We start from the raw sequence: 20102 nt of genomic DNA, 5'->3' as shown, positions 1-20102 counted from the left end.
GGGAGGGGTGTATAGAAATGGATGATCCGGTATTTGTACTTAACCATGCATTGGGACCCAAGTGGCTGGAGAGCACCGTAATTGGTAAAGAGAGAAACAGGGTCATAGTGGTCAGACTCAATAATGGGCAGATATGCCGCAAACACTTGGACCAAGTAAAGAAAAGGTTCAGCATAAACAACGATGAACATGAAGAAGAGCATAAGAAGTCAACCACATCACTGCCAGTGGACGAGCAACAAGGACAATCATCAGCATGCACAGTCCCTGCGACCAGCCCGGACAGGCCGGAATCACCTCAGGTGACAGAAACGCATGCCAAGGCTCAGCCACCAGAGCCTCAACTGCGGCGCTCCACGAGAGAGCATCGACCACCTGATAAACTTAACCTTTGAGTCAAAAAGACGTGAGGGGGGAGGTGATGTCATGTATGTAACCAGCATACTACTGTAACCCTTATACAATTGTAACCCTCAGGTAACCACTACATACTGTACATACTTACTAGAAATGCACACCTTGACCACAGGGGGTGTACTTGTGGGAGACACTCCTTACCTGGAGATTCAGGTATATAAGGGGAGGTCCCTCGCAGGGCCAGCACTCCTTGGTCCAGGTAATAAAGGTGAAGGTCACAGAGTGACTGTGTCTGCAGTACGTGCCTCGTGTGATTATGTTTAAGAGTTAAAGACTCATGAAGTTGGTAAATAAGCAGCAAGATTAGGACAGGAAACACCACTGAATCCAGCTCGGTCAACATCCCACAGCTGATTGGAGACTTAGACACACAATAAGGGTCAATTCTCCCAAAGGCTGTAGGTAAAGGGGGAACATATTGCAAGTTGCTCCCTCTCTCCCCACCCTGATTTCATTTTGAGTATTATTATTCCAAGATCTAATAATCAATTTAAGAGGTTATTGATTGATGTTATGGGATTCAGGTTTACAAGACATTAAAAGCAGCAACTCAAGTCAAAAAGCATATTAAAAAAAGTTAATGGTGTACTGTGTTTTATGGCAAGAGGTATTGAATGCAAGTCAAATGTGATGGTGAATTTTAGTATGACCACAGTTGGATTACTGTGTACACTTGTGGACTCTATGATGTGGGAAGGAAGTCTGGAGAAATAGAGAGGATGCAGCACAGATTTCTGAGCATGTTGCCTAGGATTGGAAATATAAATACGAAGAAAGACTGTTTTCATTAGAACAGAGGAGAGTTTTGAAGTGAAAGGACAGAGTAGATAGAAATAGATTGCTTCCAATGATTGATGGGTCTGGAACATGGGGACAGAAATATAAGATTAAAAGTAAGAGATTTCGGAGGACAAAGAGGAAGAGAAATCTTTTTACACGAAGGGTTGTGAAGCTGTGGAATGCAGCATCAGAGTTAGTGATTGAAGCACAGACCATGTTAACATTCAAGAATAGGTTAGATGGGTGGTTGAAGGAAAGGGGGTATTGTATCTATAAGCACTCTAGTAATGACTCCACGAGGTAGGGTATTACACTTGAACTGTTGTGACCTTAGTCCATTTATTGCAGCTCCTGAATGAGGGTACAGTATGGTGAGCTCCCTTTTATACTTGGTTACCTGCAGAGTGCAGGTGACCCCTACGTCTCCACCAGTTGCACCCTCTGGTGGTACAGGCATAGTATATACAATGTGAAGATACATTCAGTGGTCTTATGTAACTGTACATTGAGTGTACAGGGTATATACTTATACATACACAACAGGGGGGGGGGGTGTTGTTGGAACAAGTGGGCACATGAGATTAAGACTACTGCCCGTGTGGAGCATAAACACCATGGACTGCTTGGGCCAAATGGCCTGTTACTATGTTGTAATTTCTATGTGATGCTATGTAATGACAGGTACAAAGCATTCCGTGATCTGGATGGGAATCTCACACTGTTCTACTGGAAACTGCTGGCCGTCCGACTTGGCTTCATCATCATCTTTGAGGTAACACAGTAACCAGAAGCAGTCATTTCAGTAAAAGAAACATTTAGTTGTGTTCAGTAGCTGCAGTCGTCTTGTTTTTGCTGCCCAATGGACCAATGTTGGGTCCCTTTATGTAGATCTCGGTCAGACCAGTGCACCTCAGTCACTGCTCTGAAATGCAAAGGTTTGAAAATATTCCATAAGATAATTCTACTTAGAACTCAGAGTGTTCCTAGCAAACCTGAAATATGCCTCTGATTGTTGTATGTGTGAATCATATTCTGTTAATCCCTTTCTGTTGATGCCCCTCCCCAGTAGATACTCCTCAGATGCCCTACCCTTGTCAGCTCTGCTCGCATATTCCTCCACAGTATTATTTTAAAATCATTCCGGGATGTGGGCATCACGATGTGGGTGTCATTTATTGCCCATCCCTAATTGCCATTGAGAAGCTGAGCTGCCTTCTTGAACCGCTGCAGTCCATGTGGTGAAGGTGTTCCCACAGTGCTGTTAGAGAGGGAGTTCCAGGATTTTGACCCAGCGATGATGAAGGAACGGCGATATATTTCCAAGTCAGGATGGTGTGTGACTTGGAGGGGAACTTGCAAGTGGTGGTGTTCCCAAGCGCCTGCTGCCCTTGTCCTTCTAGGTGGTAGAGGTCGCGGGTTTGGGAGGTGCTGCCGAAGAAGCCTTGGCGAGTTGCTGCAATGCATCTTGTAGATGGTACACACTGCAGCCACGGTGCGCCGGTGGAGGGAGTGAATGTTGAAGGGGTGGATGGGGTGCCAATCAAGCGGGTTGCTTTGTCCTGGATGGTATATTGATAGCACTTCCTGGTAGCTCTCCCCTCAGCCTACTGGATCCTATTGTTTCTGTTGCAGCATCGGTGTAGCTTATGTGACTGAATCGCTGTGTTTCGGTTCTGCAGCATGTGGTGTTTTTCATTCTCCGTGCTATTGACTGGATGGTACCGGATATCCCAGAATCCCTTGAGGTGAAGATGAAGCGGGAGCGGTATCTGGCAAAGCAGGCATTAGCAGATAACCAGGATGTTTATCTGTCGGTGAGTCAGCAATCGGCTTCTCCAGGTTAGTGTAGATGTAGCTGTGTGTCAGCTAGAGGCAGCAAACAATCAAATAAGGGTGTTTACCTTATGTGAGAGGCCATAATAAAAGTCAATAATCCATCTGATATGATGCACAGCAACACAGCCTATAAATGATGCACACATGAAGGAGTGTTCATTGACACATGTCCACGGTGGACAGTGTGCATGGTAGACAGTGTGCACGGTATACATGGTCCACGATAGACAGTATCCACAGTATACAGTGTCCACGATATACAGTGTGCACGATTACAGTGTGCACAGTATGTAGTGTGCATGATATACATTGTGCACGATATACAAATATTAATAATTAGGTTGTGATCCTGGTTCCCACAGTAAGCAAGCAAGGATTCCGTGTCTCCCTCGACAAGTGTGTTTGCAACCAGTGGATCCTGGAGTCGATCTAGGATTTCAATCTTCTGTCTCGATCAGGGGAGAGCTGGATAGGTCCATGGGATGGGTGGGGCTGGAGGGGCGACTGGTGGCATAATTTAAGGGGCCGAGGGCTTTTAGAAAGGGAAATAGAGGCTATTCAGGTAATCCCAAAGACTCAAAACTGTTGAATCAATGATATCCCCACCCCTGCTTCCTGGCCGTTCCTTACCCTTTAACCCCCATGAATAATGAGCAGGATTACCACTGGTTACTGCCTTGCTGGTGATGTTGAAAATGGCTTTGGGGTCCTAACGATGTCGTAGAATCCCGCTTTACATGGACTACTGTGGCTCCTGTGTGTTTCCAGTTCGGAGCGCTGGCCACCTAAATTGGGGCACCTGGTGGGCCTCGAGCAGGGAGCTGGCCAGTAGAGTTGATATTTACTATTTTCGTCTTGCTATTGCCCCGCTCATGGTGTAAAGCGGGTGGTAGAAAGACAAAAATCACCCCCCCCGTGTGGCATGTCAGTTGAGGACAGGATCAGACTCGGTCTAACACATGGGGGCAATTTTAACCCCCAAAACTGGGCGGGTTTGAGTCGGGTGGGATGTTAAAATGTAAAAGAAATCTGAATCCCAACCTGGTTCCAACTCACCCACTTCCGGTTTTAACGACAGGGCAGGACATTCCCAGGAGGCAGTTTGAATATTATACTAAGGCTGCGTGCCTGATATTTAACCACAATTTTAAATTTAACCCTGGCTGACCGGGTTTTCCGGGACTCGGGAAACCCGCGGCTAAAGGGAGGCGAGGTCGGCTGGATCACCAACCACCTCTCCCCGCCCCTTCCCCACGATGGGGAATCCCCGACCCTTCTGATCCCAAGGCCTACACACTCGACAGCCAGCCCGCCCCTCAATCTGGCTGGCTGCGCCGGGAAGCGGAGATTAATAAATGCTAATCTGGTGCTGCGGTTAAATTCAACAGGACCTGTGGGAAACCCGTTCTTCCGGGTTTCCCGACTCAAAGCCAGTCCCCGAGTCCCTCCCCTCTTCCGTGTTACTATCCTGCTCAGAGTGAGGGACCAATTGGCCTGTGCACAGAACAGTTCTCCAGTGTGGGTCGGCACCTTCCGAAGAATAGCAACAAAACGGGAAGAAAAGCGCGAGATGGGTGAAAGCAAATAAACAATAAAAGTGAAAGTTTAAGATGCTGATCAAGTTACTGTCTTATTTTTAAATGTTCTGCCTCTCACAGAGGAGAGTGAGTCCCACAATTGTTCTAATGAATTCTGAAGCGAGAGTGACAGAGTGACAGTGTCATGCTGCCCATGTGTCTCTAAACCTCTCCTTATAACCCAACTCTTTCACCGAGCATTTGGTCACCTCTCCTAATATCTCCTCCTTCATTGTTTTGATTAAGTCTCTGTGGAACATTTTTCTACATTAAAGGTGCTATATAAGAACATAAGAAATAGGAGCAGGAATAGGCCATACGGCCCCTCGAGCCTGCTCCACCATTCAATAAGATTATGGCTGATCTGATCATGGATTCAGCTCCACCTCCCTGCCCGCTCCCCATACTCCCTTATCTCCTTATCGTTTAAGAAACTGTCTATTTCTGTCTTAAATTTATTTAATGTCCCAGCCTCCACAGCTCTCTGAGGCAGTGAATTCCACAGATTCACAACCCTCTGAGAGAAGAAATTTCTCAGTTCTAAATGCAAGGTGATGCTCCTGTTCTCATCCCTAGCTGTACGTGTCCTATTATGTAGCTAATGGGTAACAGTGTTTGGTTGCTGCAGTTAAATTAAAGCTATAATGAAACTTCATTTTTATATATGGAAATCGGCACTGAATCTGGATTCAACTCCAATAACTAATGGGAATGAAGTGATTGGAACAGGGAATGGGCCCTTTGAATCTGAGATTAGCATAGTTTGATTGTGGACGTCTTGAATGCTTTGGTCACTGCTGATGGAGGCTGTTGCCATCTCCATGTGTAACCTCCATATTGACTCAGTTGAGAAACCTCAGCAAGATAAGATCAGCCATGACCTTATTGAATGGCGGAGCAGGCTCGATGGGCCTTAGGGCCTACTCCTGCTCCTATTATGTTCTTATGAGTGGCCAATGCCGATCGTGTTGGACACCAGCAAGCTTAAAAACAGTAGGTGATGAGATGAGGTAAAGTCGGCAAATAGTGAGTGGTTGACCTCAATCTTGGGTTTTAAAAGCCTGTAGTTGTAGGAGGAGGGGAATGCTAAGGGAGGTCCAGAGTTACCATAAGGGGTGGTGTAATGTGTCTTAATTTCAACACGGTGAGAATGCAGAGAGGAGAGGGAGAGTGTGTAAGAGGGCATAATTACAGCTTAAGGAACAATAGAGGAAAATTTGGATGGACAATGGCTACATTGCTAATAGCTAAAACAGAGAGACAGGAATAACACCTCCTGTCAGATTTACTCTTTCTAGTTCTTGCTCTAATTTCACTGATTATATCTCCACAGGAAGTGATGTATCCTGCAGTACCGTAAGCCAGCAAGTGGCAGCTTGGCCCTGTCCCGGGAAGAAGGAGCTCACCGGCTGAATCCCCGATTATACAGCCAGTCGCCGAAGTGCTCCCACTGTGGTAGGCCTGGAGATGAAGTCGCAGGACGCTGATGTTGATTCGCGCCGACCAGTCAATGCTTTTGGTTTGGTGTCTGCTGCAGATGTAGCATGTTGTACCCTAACCAGCTGCCTGTGCATGGCTGTGCAGCGCCTCCCTATTAGCGACGGATAAAAGGGGCAGGCTTGATCCCGCTCCCCTCGCCCCACTAAAGATTGCAAATACTTCTCTTTCACCTGCAAGCTGTGTTGTGTGATTTCCCTTTCCCTGACGCAGTGGCTCTCTTTCTTTACTGTCCTGAACGTGCCCAAGACCAGACTGAGGTGCTCTCCCTTTGTGTCATCCATTGACGAGTAAACAACGCCGCCACCCACAATTATCAACCAGCGATAACTCCAACTGGCTTAGCTACCTCCATAGGGACAGTGTTCCATCAGATATTCTTATATATGGAAAAGGTAGGCCATTTAAGACACAGGTGAGGAGGAATTTCTTCACTCAGAAGGTTGTGAATCTTTGGAATTCTCTACCCCAGGGAGCTGTGGATGCCGAGTCTCTGAATATATTCAAGGCTGAGATAGATTTTTGGAGTCTAGGGGAATCAAGGGATATGGAGGTCGGGCGGGAAAGTGTAGTTGAGGTCGATGATCAGCCATGATATTGAATGCCGGAGCAGGCTCAAAAGGCCGTATGGCCTACTCCTGCTCCTATTTCTTATGTTCATATATACAATTTTTTTGCCAATACATCTTTAAACCCTGAGCCCTGAGCAAGTCTTTGTCATTGAATCCCAGGAAGGAGGGAGATCCTCAAAGCCCCACCTTGTACTACGTAGTTCTTTCCAAGGGATCTACCTGTGTCCACGCTGAACTTAAAGCACATTAACAAAAATAAGGTGAAAATACCTGAAAAGAAAATATAGCCAAGGATGCTGCTGATATAAACAAACATCATTTATAGAAACCTTGACCAGGGCCTGATTTGACAGGAAATGGATTGGGCAGGGCTTGTTTGCTGTTGACTGAAGTCTTTTGTCTATTGAGTTTGGGATCCATGTAAACAGTAACAGGAAGGTGAGCAATCATGCTGTGTCTTCGAGCTGGTCAGACACAATGAGGACACAGACTCCATCCCAACAACAATAAAGACTCCAGTTCAAAACACTCTCACTCCCACTCCCTCTTCTAAATGCCCCACCCCAGAATAGACAGATGCAGTCATAACAGGCTTAATCACAATCTTGGACTGTGCACAGATGTAAATGAAAGTGCTGCCAACTGCTTGAACTGCGCTGGGGACGTTCTGTTCAGCGGTAAGCCTTGTCTGAGCCTTGCTGGGCTGGTATCTACAAGTCAGGCAAGAAAGCAGCACAGCCCTGCCCCTGTTGGACACATGACAACAGGAAGAAGATCAAACCATTCGCACATATGTATCCCTGCTACTTTGCCTCATTACTGAACATCAATCACAAACGTTGAAGAATCGATCCATAACGAATGTGGATCCACACAATGCTGCATTATTGAATTTCTACGTTTAGGTCTGTCGTATGATAAGTTTGCTGATATTTTGCGCAATTGCTCCACCATCGGTGGTTGTGTCTTCAGCTGCCTAGGCCCGAAGCCCTGGAATTCCCTCCCTAAACCTCGCCGCCTCACTACCTCTCTCCTCCTTTAAGACATTCCGTAAAACCTACCTCTTTGACCAAGCTTTTGGTCACCTGTCCGAATATCTCGTGGCTTGGTGTCAAATTTTGTTTGATTACGCTCCTGTGAAGCGCCTTGTGATGTTTTGCCACCTTAAAGGCACTATATAAGTTGTTGTTGTATGGTGTGCAGGCTTGTATGTCTTACCACATCATCACAATGTCCCAGTGCACTTCACAACCAATTGATTATTTTTGAAGTGCAGTCACTAATTGTTATATAGGAAACAGCTTATTTGCATACAGCAGGGTCCCACAAATAGCAAATGAAATGAAGACCAGCTAATCTGTTTAGGTGCTGCTTGAGGGAGGAATGTTGACTAGGACATACGGAGAACTTCCTATACTTTTTGAATAGTGCTATGGGATCTTTTACACCCGAACCACTGGCAGTTGGGACTTTGGTTTAATACCTCAACTAAAAGGTGGAGCCTCTGGCAATGCAGCACTCCATCGGTACTGCACTGGAGTGTTGGGCTAGCTTAGGTGTGCAGGTCCTGGTATGGAGCTTGAACCACAATCTTCTGACTCAGAGCTGAGAGTGCTACCAATACAGTTAAACTGACGCATTCTCTGTAATCTCAGTCCAATGAGTGGGAGAAAGAGAGACTGATGCGAGATCAATTGTTAATTTTAAATCTGAGATTGATAGATTTTTGTTAACCAAAGGTGTAATGTTTGTACCTGTGAGCATACTCACAGGTGCATACATTACAAAAGGTATTAAGGAATATGAAACAAAGACGGGTGGGTATATGGAGTTAGGTCGCAGATCAGCCATGATCTCATTGAATGGCAGAGCAGGCTCGAGGGGCTCAGTGGCCTGCTCCTGTTCCTATGTTCCTACGACTGCTAATAGAGAGACAGATTAATATAGTACACCCATATTTTAGGAGATGTTACTGAACTAATGAAAATTATGGTTGTATCCACTGAAAAATGTCCCTGTCGGGAGCTGAGATTCCCCTAACCTTTGATGTAAATCAGGGATTTACAAATACTTCCTCCAGTCCAGTATACTGTGTAATGCTTGTGGTGGGGCCTGCACTACATTGGAGAAAGCAAACACAAAATGAGTGACCACTGCTGCGAGCATCTCTGTTCTGCCCACAGGCATCATCTTGATCTCTTTGCAGCCCCTAACTTCAAGTCCCCTTCTTCCCCATTCCTGGTCTGACCTTCACATCTTCGGCCTCAACACTGCTCCACCAAGCCCAACACTAACTTATATATTATATAAGCCCAACACTAACTTATATATTATATAAGCCCAACACTAACTTATATATTATATAAGCCCAACACTAACTTATATATTATATAAGCCCAACACTAACTTGAGGATCATGATAAAACAGACCGCTTTGCATGATTTATGGATCCTTTAAGGAAAAAAGGCAACTAATTATTATTGCAGATCCACTCGGACAGAAGCCGAAGGACAGCTCCTGCTTAAACCAGGTGTGAGTAAATTGTCCTCCAACAGTCCTGAGAAAGAGTCACAAAAATGCTGAGATGTGGTTCTTTTGCCTCTTTAATGTAGCCACAGTTGTCGGTGCCTTTTGTTCTGAAACTTTGTTCTAAATTTTTGTTCTAATTGCTACAAATCACACTTTGCATAAAACACTTCCTGCTAAGCGGAATCTGTCGTATATTTGGTTCTGTCGTATATTTGGTTCCCAGAAGAGTTTACATTGCAGATGCAGACTGACCTGGGTATATTTATTTTGGTTGAATAAACTGGTTCAGACCAACAGTTTGTTTGAAGTCTTGTTCACTTGAGTTAATTTATTTGAGATTTGTTGCCTTATTTATTTCGCACCTCTAAGTCCCTTGGATCTTCAAGAAGAATTACAGGACCAACAATGTTCATATATCATTGGACAGCACATTTTATTCTGTAATTCTCCCCGTCTTGGCCTAGTCTGCAGCAGTGCAGATGCTCTGAGATAACTCTCACATCTTTGACTAGTTTTGCCCTTTTTATTCGAGATATTTATGGTTTCTGTATTTCATTCTGTTCTCATAAGTAACAGCTCTTTTGAATGACAAAGTCAGCTTTCTCTTTCCTTGCCTGTGGTCTTTTGGGTTGAACTGTTACACGTAGTATAGATTGGACACATGCACTCACAGAGTCAGGATACCTGCACTTCCTATATCCATGAGACTATTTCACTTGCCCTGATGTCTCAGTAGAATTCTTCGCATGAATCTTTAAAAAAATTCCTTCAGCTACTGCATCTATCTCGTACCTCGATGGGATTCTCATCATCTTCAAAAGCTGCAGAATAACACTACACTAGACCTTGTTTGGATTTTTTAATGCCAAATAAGTTTATTAAATGGTATATGAATAAATGGATAATAGCGACAACATATATATTTACAATAATTATTACATTTTTTCAAACTCCTTGTACAGTTGAAAATAATAAATGGTTCACCTAGTGCTAAAACTATGACTGTTTACTTATTTATGCAGATTTTTAATTTCCTATCCTCGCCAATTATGGTAATTATCTGGCTTATCCTATTTTCAGCAGTGATTCCTATCCACAATGCTTCCTCGTAGTCTCCTGTTAAAACTCAGTGATTTGAGAAAGGCCAGCTAATAAGTCTCCCTGAAACGGTATTCAGAGCTAAGCAGAATTTGTGTCTGTTCAATTCAAAATGCTGCCAGTCAGACTCATCGGAACAAATAGCATGGCATGTTTGTACAAGTATTTGAATTGAGTGAATCGGCTTCTCCTTGAAGCAAACTGCTTGGTAACCAACCGAACAATAATTGCAATATTGTATTGAGGTAAGCTGGTAAATGATTTCTGAGAGCAAAGTTGGTTTTTAACCTTAATGCACCATGACAGAACTTTTAAAAAATCCAATACTAAGCTATGGGCTCAATGTTTCCCAGTTATTTGCACTGGTTTTTTTGGGGGCGTAACCTGCCAGCCGTGCCAATTCTAGCCATTTAAGCGAGTTTGGCCAGCTCCAATTTTTCTTAGGACGGCGTATGTGTGACCTCTGTGGAAAAACCTTCTGGGCAGTTAAGAAAATCGGCGCAGGTAAGGAAATGAGCGCAGCAGATGGAGGTCCACGGCCCGGACAGCAACAGCAGAGAGGGAGGGAGAGTGGGGGAGAGAGGGGAGGGGAGGCCTTTCGGCCAGAGTTAGGAGCGGGTACTGGGAGGGGGGAGGCCCTTCAACCTGGGATAGGAGATAGGCTTTTGTCATTACACTTTAATAATTTAATGGTGGTAAGTTGCTGCAATGTGTAAGGTGTTTGTGCAGGTTGCTGTGAGATGGCTGTTGTATGTGTCACTTTCCACCCTCAGCCCGCAGTGTGTCCCTGGTTACCGTGACAAACCAATCTTTTTGGTGCAGATCTTAGGCTCCACCCCCAAAGCTAAAGGCGGCGTCAAAATCAACATTTCAAACCGGGAAACTTGGATGATTTTTTTTTGGTGTAGTTGGGCCCAAAATAAACAGGCGTAACTTTTCAAGCACGCCAAAAAGCAGCTTTGGGGAAAATTGAGCCCTATATCTTAGACAAAAATGCTTAATTTTTTTTCCTTTTTTTGCAGCATATTTGTCATGTGCAATACTGAGGCAATACTGAGGCAATATTACATTCATGTTGACAGAGCTATAGCACTTCGGGGTCAAAATTCAGTTGCTAATGCCTGCTGATAACGCTGGTGTTAACTGAGAATTAGGCGGTTGGGAGTGGCGCTGGGTGCTGTTCATGCTTGACACGAAATTCAGTGGTCATTTTTTAAGGGCGTTAAAACGTTATATCCCGCCAACTAATGCCTTGGAAACCATGATGTCAGCATGTGTGCAATGCCTCCTTGGCGCCCTTCTCACTACATTCACTTTTGCCGTTTCACTTAATGGCTGGCGTCGATGACGCCTGAGAAAGTTGGACTGCACAAGGCAGAGAAACAAATCTGGGGCGTTATTTAAAGGGAGTTGCAGCCGGGGCTCAGGTCTCGGTCAGTGCTGTGTTTGATGCTCGCACAGACGGTAGGGTGTTGGCGCTGGACTGCTGTTGGCACGTCAGATTTTTTTTTTAAAGACTACCTCTTTGACCAAGCTTTTGGTCATCTGTCCTAATATCTTCTTATGTGGTTTTGTCTGATAATGCTTCGTGGCAGAGGTCCGGTGAATGTTTGGTGCAGAAGTGCGGCGAGAGATCGTGGCGGAGGTGCGGCAAATGAGGGTATGGGGCCCAGAAGAGGCGAGGGCCCAGGAGCAGCATGGGCCAGCCCACACTGCGAACCTTGACTGTGGCCTCGCCCACTTGGAGCATGGATTCGGAAACACTACTCTGAGCAGAGAATGCACATTGAGCTCAGAGCTTAGCATGTTGACGTTTGAAATTAAAGATGCTCACCCTCACTACCCGCGTCAGGTCATTCCACTTTTTACGGCATTGTGTCCTTGGCACCGTGTCACTCACAGACATCTCCCTCCACAGCATTTGATATGTTTGGGGTTGGGGCCTCCCCCCAGCCTCTGGCCTCAGCACCTGCCCATGCCTCTCCAGGGCATCAAGGAGAGCATCCAGTGCAGAGTCCGTGAACCGATGGACATGCTGACGAGCTGCTGCTAGGTCTGTCATGCTCACCGTCTGAGTGAGTACGTGGAAGCGAATATAACCACGAGGCGTTGAGGCTCCCAATCAAAGCCTCAATTCAATCCAGGTAATGCCACTATGTCAGTACCACAGCTCCGGATATTGAGCCCACACTTAACGGCCCACTTAGCACAGTGTAGCGCCTCCAGGTAAGTGTGCTATGCCATGATTTTATGCTGCAATCAATTCTTTAGGCGTCAACACTGAATTTCGCGTTTGGGCATCGCACCTGAAGCGAGGCATCAAAGATTTCTCTCATACGGTGACACCGTCTCAGAAATGGCAGTACCGAATTTCGACTCCTTAATCTTTACAGTGAAACCTTCATTAGTGAAGGGGGTTCCTAGCCCTCCTGATGGATATTAGAAATTCATTGATAATTGACAGTCCCAAATCTTCTGTTTTATATGTGAGATACAGCAATACGCTCAATACTGGAATGAAGACAAGCACAATACAAAGAACTAAATAAGCATAATTTAGGTTTACTCACAGAGAGAAGATGAAATACAGATAGCAAACCAAGCTGTGCAATGAGATGATTGTGATAAGCATGGGAATTTCTGCTTTTATTTTGTATGTTTCTTAAACATACTAGTATTTAAAGAGAGGCTGCTTTCTCTTTATTCAGCTCAGAGGGCAGGGAGTATCAGGTAGTAAGTAACGGGGCAAGCTATGTATTCGGAAATCAATCGAGATAAAATGACTTCGATGCTGGTAGAGCATGTTTGAAATATTAATGTCTACAGTTTGACACATGAAGCTGTAATTTCTCATTTTGATCGAGTTGAGAATCAGTGGGGGGAGGGGACAGAGGAGAAAATATGCAAAAGAGGCCAGCAGTTGCAAGCCACTACCATTAAAACTGTTTATATTTGGTTTTTCAAGGAAGAAGTTCGGTGGGATAAGTATCACATTTGTGTCTGTTGGTTGTTAGCACTACCGTAGGTACCCCAGCTCTGTGAGTGCACGTGACACATCTGTGCTACGTGTAACAGTTCATCCCAAAATACCAGAGGCAAGGAAAGAGAAACCTGACATTTTCATTCAAATGAGCTGTTACTTGCCAAGTGACTATAAGAAGCAACTTTCTGAAAAGGTACATTAACCCTTGTAGATCGACTCCAATTCCTTCAATAAGCTTTATACTATGTAGCACTTGCAGATTTTTCTGCTTTTGTATATTATTTTATCTGGACAAGTAGTTTTAGACGTTATGCAACGATCTAACTGTCTCCTGGGGTGAGAGGAGAATGGCATCAGCATCTCGTATTTACAAATAAAATGATTCACAGAAGCAAAACTGTGGGCGGACAGAATGCAGCATAATCAGTAAGTTGCTCTAGGTACAGTTGTGTTAGCTGTTCTAAATGGATCATGGGGTATGGAGAGAAAGCAGGAGTGGGGTACTGAAGTTGCATGATCAGCCATGATCTATTGAATGTTGGTGCAGGCTCGAAGGATCGAATGGCCTACTGCACCTATTTTCTATGTTTCAACCGAGCCTGTTGTCCATCAGTGTGGACAATAGTCTCTGTTGGTAAGTATGTAAGTGCCGCTTACAGGGCTCTTTCCAACTTCCATTTCTATATCATCATCATCATAGGAAGTCCCTCGGAATCGAGGAAGACTTGCTTCCACTCCTGAAGTGAGTTCTTTGGTGGCTGAACAGTCCAATACGACAGCCACAGTCTCTGTCGCAGGTGGGACAGATCGTCGTTGAGGAAGTCCGTCCGGACCGGGGTCAAACAGGGCTGCGTCATCGCCCCAACCCTCTTCTCAATCTTTCTCGCCGCCATGCTCCACCTCACAGTCCATATCTATAACAGTAGCAATGAACAGGAACTGCTGAGCACGTCAAGTTATACGGACATTTTCTCCCTCTTCTTTGAAGATGGTATCACTGACCCAACTTGATTACATCGAGCATTGAAGCAGCAGTGGTGTCTCAAACCAATCCAAAACATTTACTCAGTAGTTTGAAAGCCAAAAGTGCACACATCTGAACAGATGGAAGTGACAGATTACAGGCTAACACAGTCAACTGATTGTACAGATAAAAGCACCGCGATAGATATATATGTGGATTTTCAGAAAGTGTCTAATAAGTTGTCTCATAGGATGTCTCGTTATATGAATTCAGGTGTATAATGCAAGGGGGTGCAGCAGAATGGATCAAAAATTTGTTGATGGACAGAAAATGAAGAATTAGGATAAATGGATGTTCTGTAAAGTGGAGATGGATTTGAGGGGTGTACCCCCTGGATGTGGCCTGGGTCCACTTTTGTTCTTGATGTATATCAATGATTTAGACTTGAGCGTAAGGAGCGAGATACTGAAACTTGCTGATGACACAGCAAAAGTAAAGATTTGGGCAAAAAGGGTGGAGGACGGTAGAAGACTTCAGGAGTACATAGACCAGGTGCCAGAGTGGGCAGATGGGTGGAAGATGTAATTTAATTCAGGAAAGTGTGAGGGGACACATTTTGGCAGGAAACACAGGGAAAGGGATCTTACACTGAAGGATGTGGTTGAAGAGAGAAAAATGGGGGAGCAAAAACATAATTCCTTGAAAGCGAGTGTGGGTAACTGAAGCCTCAATAAGGCCCATAGCATTTTGAGTTTTATAAATATTTAGCTTTGAGTACAAGAGCAAAGAGATATAATAAATTTGTGTGGTCTCGGGGGATCCCCATTATAGAAAAAACATTCGAGCCAGAGAGTGCATGCAGCACACATTCACTCGTTGGTCCCAGGGATATAGTTATTAGGAGAGACTTGATTGACTGGAACTATTTTCACTGGAGCAGAGAATGCCAGGAGGAGATTTAGTGGAGGTTTTTTTTAACATTATGCAGGGTTTTGATAGGGTGTCGAAGGAAAGACTATTTCCCTACTCTGGGAGTCAGTGATGAGGGGTTATCAATTTAAAATTGTCATAAGGGGTTGAAGAGAGTGTTTTGCATAGTGAGTTGGTACAGGAAATGTCTTGCTGCGAAAGTAATTGAGATAGAGGCCATTACTTTATTTAAACGATGAGTAGATAAATATTTGAAGCAGAGAAAGATTTAGGCCTATGGGGAGAGGGCATCGCAGTGGAATTCTGTTTGAGTTGCTTTAGTAAAGATCCAGTATGGACACAGTCAGCCGAATCGCCTTGGTCCATGCTATAAACCTCTCTGGATCCATGCTGATCAGGCACTTAGTTGATATGTGACCCAGCACAATCAAACGATGGGCTACGTTTTTGGGAGGCAAGTGCCACGAGCAACACAGGTACAGCCAGAGCAGCGAGGTCGGGGCGAAGGAGCGACGAGAGACTGCAGAGCGATGTGATCGGGCCCCAGGAGAGGCTTGAGTTCGGGGCCCAGAAGAGGCGAGGGCCCAGGGGCAGCACGGGTCAGCCCACACTGCGATATGTGTGTGCACTCGGCCCATGAAGCAGAGCTGGTCTCCTGTTGTCTTGGTTAATCCTTGCCACTGGACCAAGACCTAGCTCTGGCAAGCCTGTGTCGTGGCTGGTGTGCAACGGCCATCACACATTAAAAAAATCCATGCACAGGCATCTTCCACCCTTCAGGATGGAGTTCAGGACCTGGAATATCGGGTGAACTCATCTCTTTTTGCCGTGAAAGCAGGTCATCCTCGATACAAGGGACTGCCTATGATGATGAAATGGGTTGCAAGCAACAGTCCTGTTATATATGTGGACTTGTATTTACTCTGTACAGCCACCAACGGGCTCATCCCCTGGAGTCCCAAGGGATCCCATAATCCCTTGGGAGCACAGGTATTTAAGGAGGCTTCACAGGTTGGAGAGGCACTCTGGTGACCTGCAATAAAAGACTACGGTCGCATTTTACTTTGAGCTCATGGTGTTCAGTCTGACTCTTTCTCCATACACAACTGGCGATGAGATACAGATAGTGAACCCAAAGATGCAGAAACATCCTGGAGAAATTCTCGGAGGGAGATGATTGGGAAACTTTTGTGGAGCGACTCGACTAATACTTCGTGGCCAACGAGCTAGCTGGGAAGAGAGCGCTGCCAAACGAAGGGCGATCCTCCTCACCGTCTGTGGGGCACCAACGTATGGTCTCATGAAGAATCTGCTCACTCCAGCAAAACTGACGGAGAAGTCATATGACGATTTGTGCACAATGGTCTGAGAGCATTTGAACCCGAAGGAAAACGTTCTGATGGCGAGGTACCGGTTCTACGCTTACAAAAGGTCTGAAGGCCAGGAAGTGGCGAGTTATGTCGCCGAGCTAAGACGCCTTGCAGGACATTGTGAATTTGAAGGACATTTGGAGCACATGCTCAGAGACTTTTTTGTACTTGGCATTAGTCATGAAACCATACTTTGCAAACTTTTGACTGTAGAGACCCCAACCTTGAGTAAGGCCATAGCGATAGCCCAGGCGTTCATTGCCACCAGTGACAATACGAAGCAAATCTCTCAGCACACGAGCGCTGCTACAAGTGCACATACCTGCAGCTGCACGTCCGCAGATGACTCAGAGTTCACCATCAAGGGTGATGAATGCAAGGCCATTAACACCTTGTTGGTGCTGCGGGGGGTGATCATTGTTTCCATTCATGCAATTCAAAGAGTATGTTTGCAAGGGCTGTGGAACAATGAGACACCTTCAACGAGTGTGCAGGCGAGCTGCTAAGCCTATTAAACCCGCAAACCACCATGTTGCAGAGGAGGACAGTTCCTCGGAGGATCACGATGAACCAGAGCCTCAGATAGAGGAGGCAGAGATACATGGGGTGCACACTTTCACCACGAATTATCCCCCGATAATGCTGAATGGTGAACTAAATGGACTCCCGGTGTCAATGGAGCGGGGCACAGGTGCGAGCCAGTCCATCATGGGCAAAAAGACTTTCGAAAGGTTGTGGTGCAACAAGGCCTCAAGGCCAGTCTTAACTCCAGTTCGCACAAAACTAAGAACTTACATGAAAGAACTGATTCCTGTAATCGGCAGTGCCAACATAAAGGTCTCCTACGATAGATCAGTGCACAAGCTACCACTCTGGGTGGTACCGGGCGATGGTCCCACGCTGCTTGGCAGGAGCTGCCTGGGAAAGATATGCTGGAACTAGGACGACGTCCGAGCGCTATCGTCTACTGACGACACTTCGTGTGCCCCGGTCTTAAACAAATGTCCTTCGCTGTTCGAACCAGGCATCGGGAAATTCCAAGGAGTAAAAGAACCACCTAATTCCGGGGGCGCGACCCATCCATCACAAGGCGAGAGCAGTACTGTACATGATGAGAGAAAGGATAGAGATCGAGCTAGACTGGCTGCAAAGAGAGGGCATCATTTCACCGATCGAGTTCAGCGAGTGGGCCAGTCCTATTGTCCCAGTCCTCAAGGGAGACAGCACCGACAGAATCTGTGGCGATTACAAAGTAACTATCAATCATTTCTCCCTGCAGGACCAATACCCACTGCCAAAAGCCGACGACCACTTTGCAACGTTGGCGGGAGGAAAGACGTTAACGAAGCTGGATCTGACTCCAGCCTACATGACGCAGGAACTGGAGGAATCATCGAAGGCCCTCACCTGCATCAACATGCACAAAGGCCTTTTTGTTTATAACAGATGCCCATTTGGAATACGATCAGCGGCGGCGATATTCCAGAGAAACATGGAAAGTTTACTGAAGCCGGTCCCGCACACCGTGGTCTTCCAGGACGACATCTTGGTCACAGGTCAGAACACAGTCGAGCATCTGCAGAACCTGGAAGAGGCTCTTTCAACTCAACCACATGGGGCTCAGGTTAAAACGCTCGAAGTGCATTTTCCTGGCACCTGAAGTGGAGTTCTTGGGAAGGAGGATTGCGGCGGACGGCATCAAGCCACCAATGCAAAGACGGAGGCAATCGAGAATGCACCGAGGCCACAGAACGTGACGGAGCTGCGGTCGTTTCTGGGACTCTTGAACTACTTTGGTAACTTCTTACCGAGTCTCAGCACCCTGCTAGAACCACTACTTGTCTTACTATGAAAAGGGGGCGAATGGGTTTGGGGCAAAAGCCAAGAAAATGCCTTTGTAAAAGTGAGAACATTTTTATGCTCAAACAAATTGCTTGTGTTGTATGATTTATGTAAACGTTTGGTACTAGCATGTGATGCGTCGTCATATGGCGTCGGGTGTGTATTGCAACAAGCTAATGATTTCGGGATTGTGCAACCGGTTGCTTATGCATCTCGGAATCTGTCTAAGGTTGAGAGAGCTTACAGCATGATTGAAAATGAGGCGTTAGTGTGTGTCTATGGGGTAAAGAAAATGCATCAATACCTGTTTGGGCTAAAATTCGAGTTGGAAACTGACCATAAGTCACTTATATCCCTGTTTTCCGAGAGTAAAGGGATAAATACCAATGCATCGGCCCGCATCCAGAGATGGGCGCTCACGTTGTCCGGATACAACTATGCCATCCGCCACAGGCCAGGCACAGAAAACTGCGCCGATGCTCTCAGTAGGCTGCCATTGCTCACCACGGGGGAGGAAATGGCGCAGCCCGCAGATCTAGCCATGGTTATGGAAGCATTTGAGAGTGAGAAATCACCTGTCACTGCTCGGCAGATCAAAACCTGGACAAGCCAGGACCCCTTATTATCTCCAGTCAAAAGCTGTGTGCTTCACGGGAGCTGGTCCAGTGTCCCAGTGGAAATGCAGGAAGAGATAAAGCCGTTCCAGCGGCACAAAGATGAAATGTCTATACAAGCAGACTGCCTTCTGTGGGGCAATCGAGTAGTGGTCCCCAAGAAGGGCAGAGACACCTTCATCAATGATCTCTACAGTACCCACCCAGGCATCGTAATGATGAAAGCGATAGCCAGATCCCACGTGTAGTGGCCCGGTATCGATGCGGATTTAAGAGTCCTGCATTCACAGATATAATACATTCTCGCAGTTAAGCAATGTACCCAGGGAGGCGCCGCTAAGTTTATGGTCTTGGCTCTCCAAACCGTGGTCTAGGGTACACATCGACTATGCCCGTTCTTGGTTAAAATGTTCCTTGTGATTGTAGACGCGTACTCCAAGTGGATTGAGTGTGAGATAATGTCAGCTAGCACGTCCGCTGCCACTACTGAAAGCCTGCGGGCCATGTTTGCCACACAAGGCTTACCCGATGTCCTGGTGAGCGATAACGGACCATGTTTTACCAGTGCTGAGTTCAAAGAATTCATGACCTGTAACGGGATCAAACATGTCACACCTGCCCCATTTAAACCAGCATCCAATGGTCAGGCAGAGAGAGCAGTGCAAACCATCAAGCAAGGCTTGAAGAGGGTAACTACAGATTCACCTATCCCGAGTCCTGCTTAGCTACCGCACGAGACCCCACTCACTCACTGGGATCCCACCTGCTGAACTGCTCATGAAAAGAGCACTTAAGACAAGGCTCTCGTTAGTTCACCCTGATCTACATGAACAGGTAGAGAGCAGGCAGCTTCAACAAAGTGCATACCATAATAGCGCTAATGTGTCACGCGAGATTGAAATCAATGATCCTGTATTTGTATTAAATTATGGACAAGGTCCCAAGTGGCTTCCCGGCACTGTTGTGGCCAAAGAGGGAAGCAGGGTGTTTTGGGTCAAACTTTCAAATGGACTCATTCACCCGAAACACTTGGACCAAATCAAACTCAGATTCACGGACTATCCTGAGCAACCCACCTTGGATCCTACCTTT

General features: G+C 45.9%; 1 protein-coding gene across 1 annotated transcript in view; it reads left to right on the top strand.

Annotated features, from left to right (window-relative positions):
• The window catches only part of ano11 (anoctamin 11), a 99937-nt gene extending 93863 nt beyond the window's left edge, over nt 1-6074 (top strand). The window contains exons 26-28 of the mRNA XM_070860288.1: nt 1879-1969; nt 2877-3011; nt 5944-6074. Coding sequence (XP_070716389.1) covers nt 1879-1969; nt 2877-3011; nt 5944-5970 — 253 coding nt within the window. The 3' untranslated portion in view covers nt 5971-6074. The remainder of the gene's footprint in view (nt 1-1878; nt 1970-2876; nt 3012-5943) is intronic.
• Nucleotides 6075-20102: the final 14028 nt, after the last annotated feature.

Source organism: Pristiophorus japonicus, chromosome 18, assembly GCF_044704955.1.
Source record: "Pristiophorus japonicus isolate sPriJap1 chromosome 18, sPriJap1.hap1, whole genome shotgun sequence".
NCBI lineage: Eukaryota > Metazoa > Chordata > Chondrichthyes > Pristiophoridae > Pristiophorus > Pristiophorus japonicus.
Note: the sequence above shows the minus strand (reverse complement) of the source record. Positions and strands in the feature narration are given on the sequence as shown.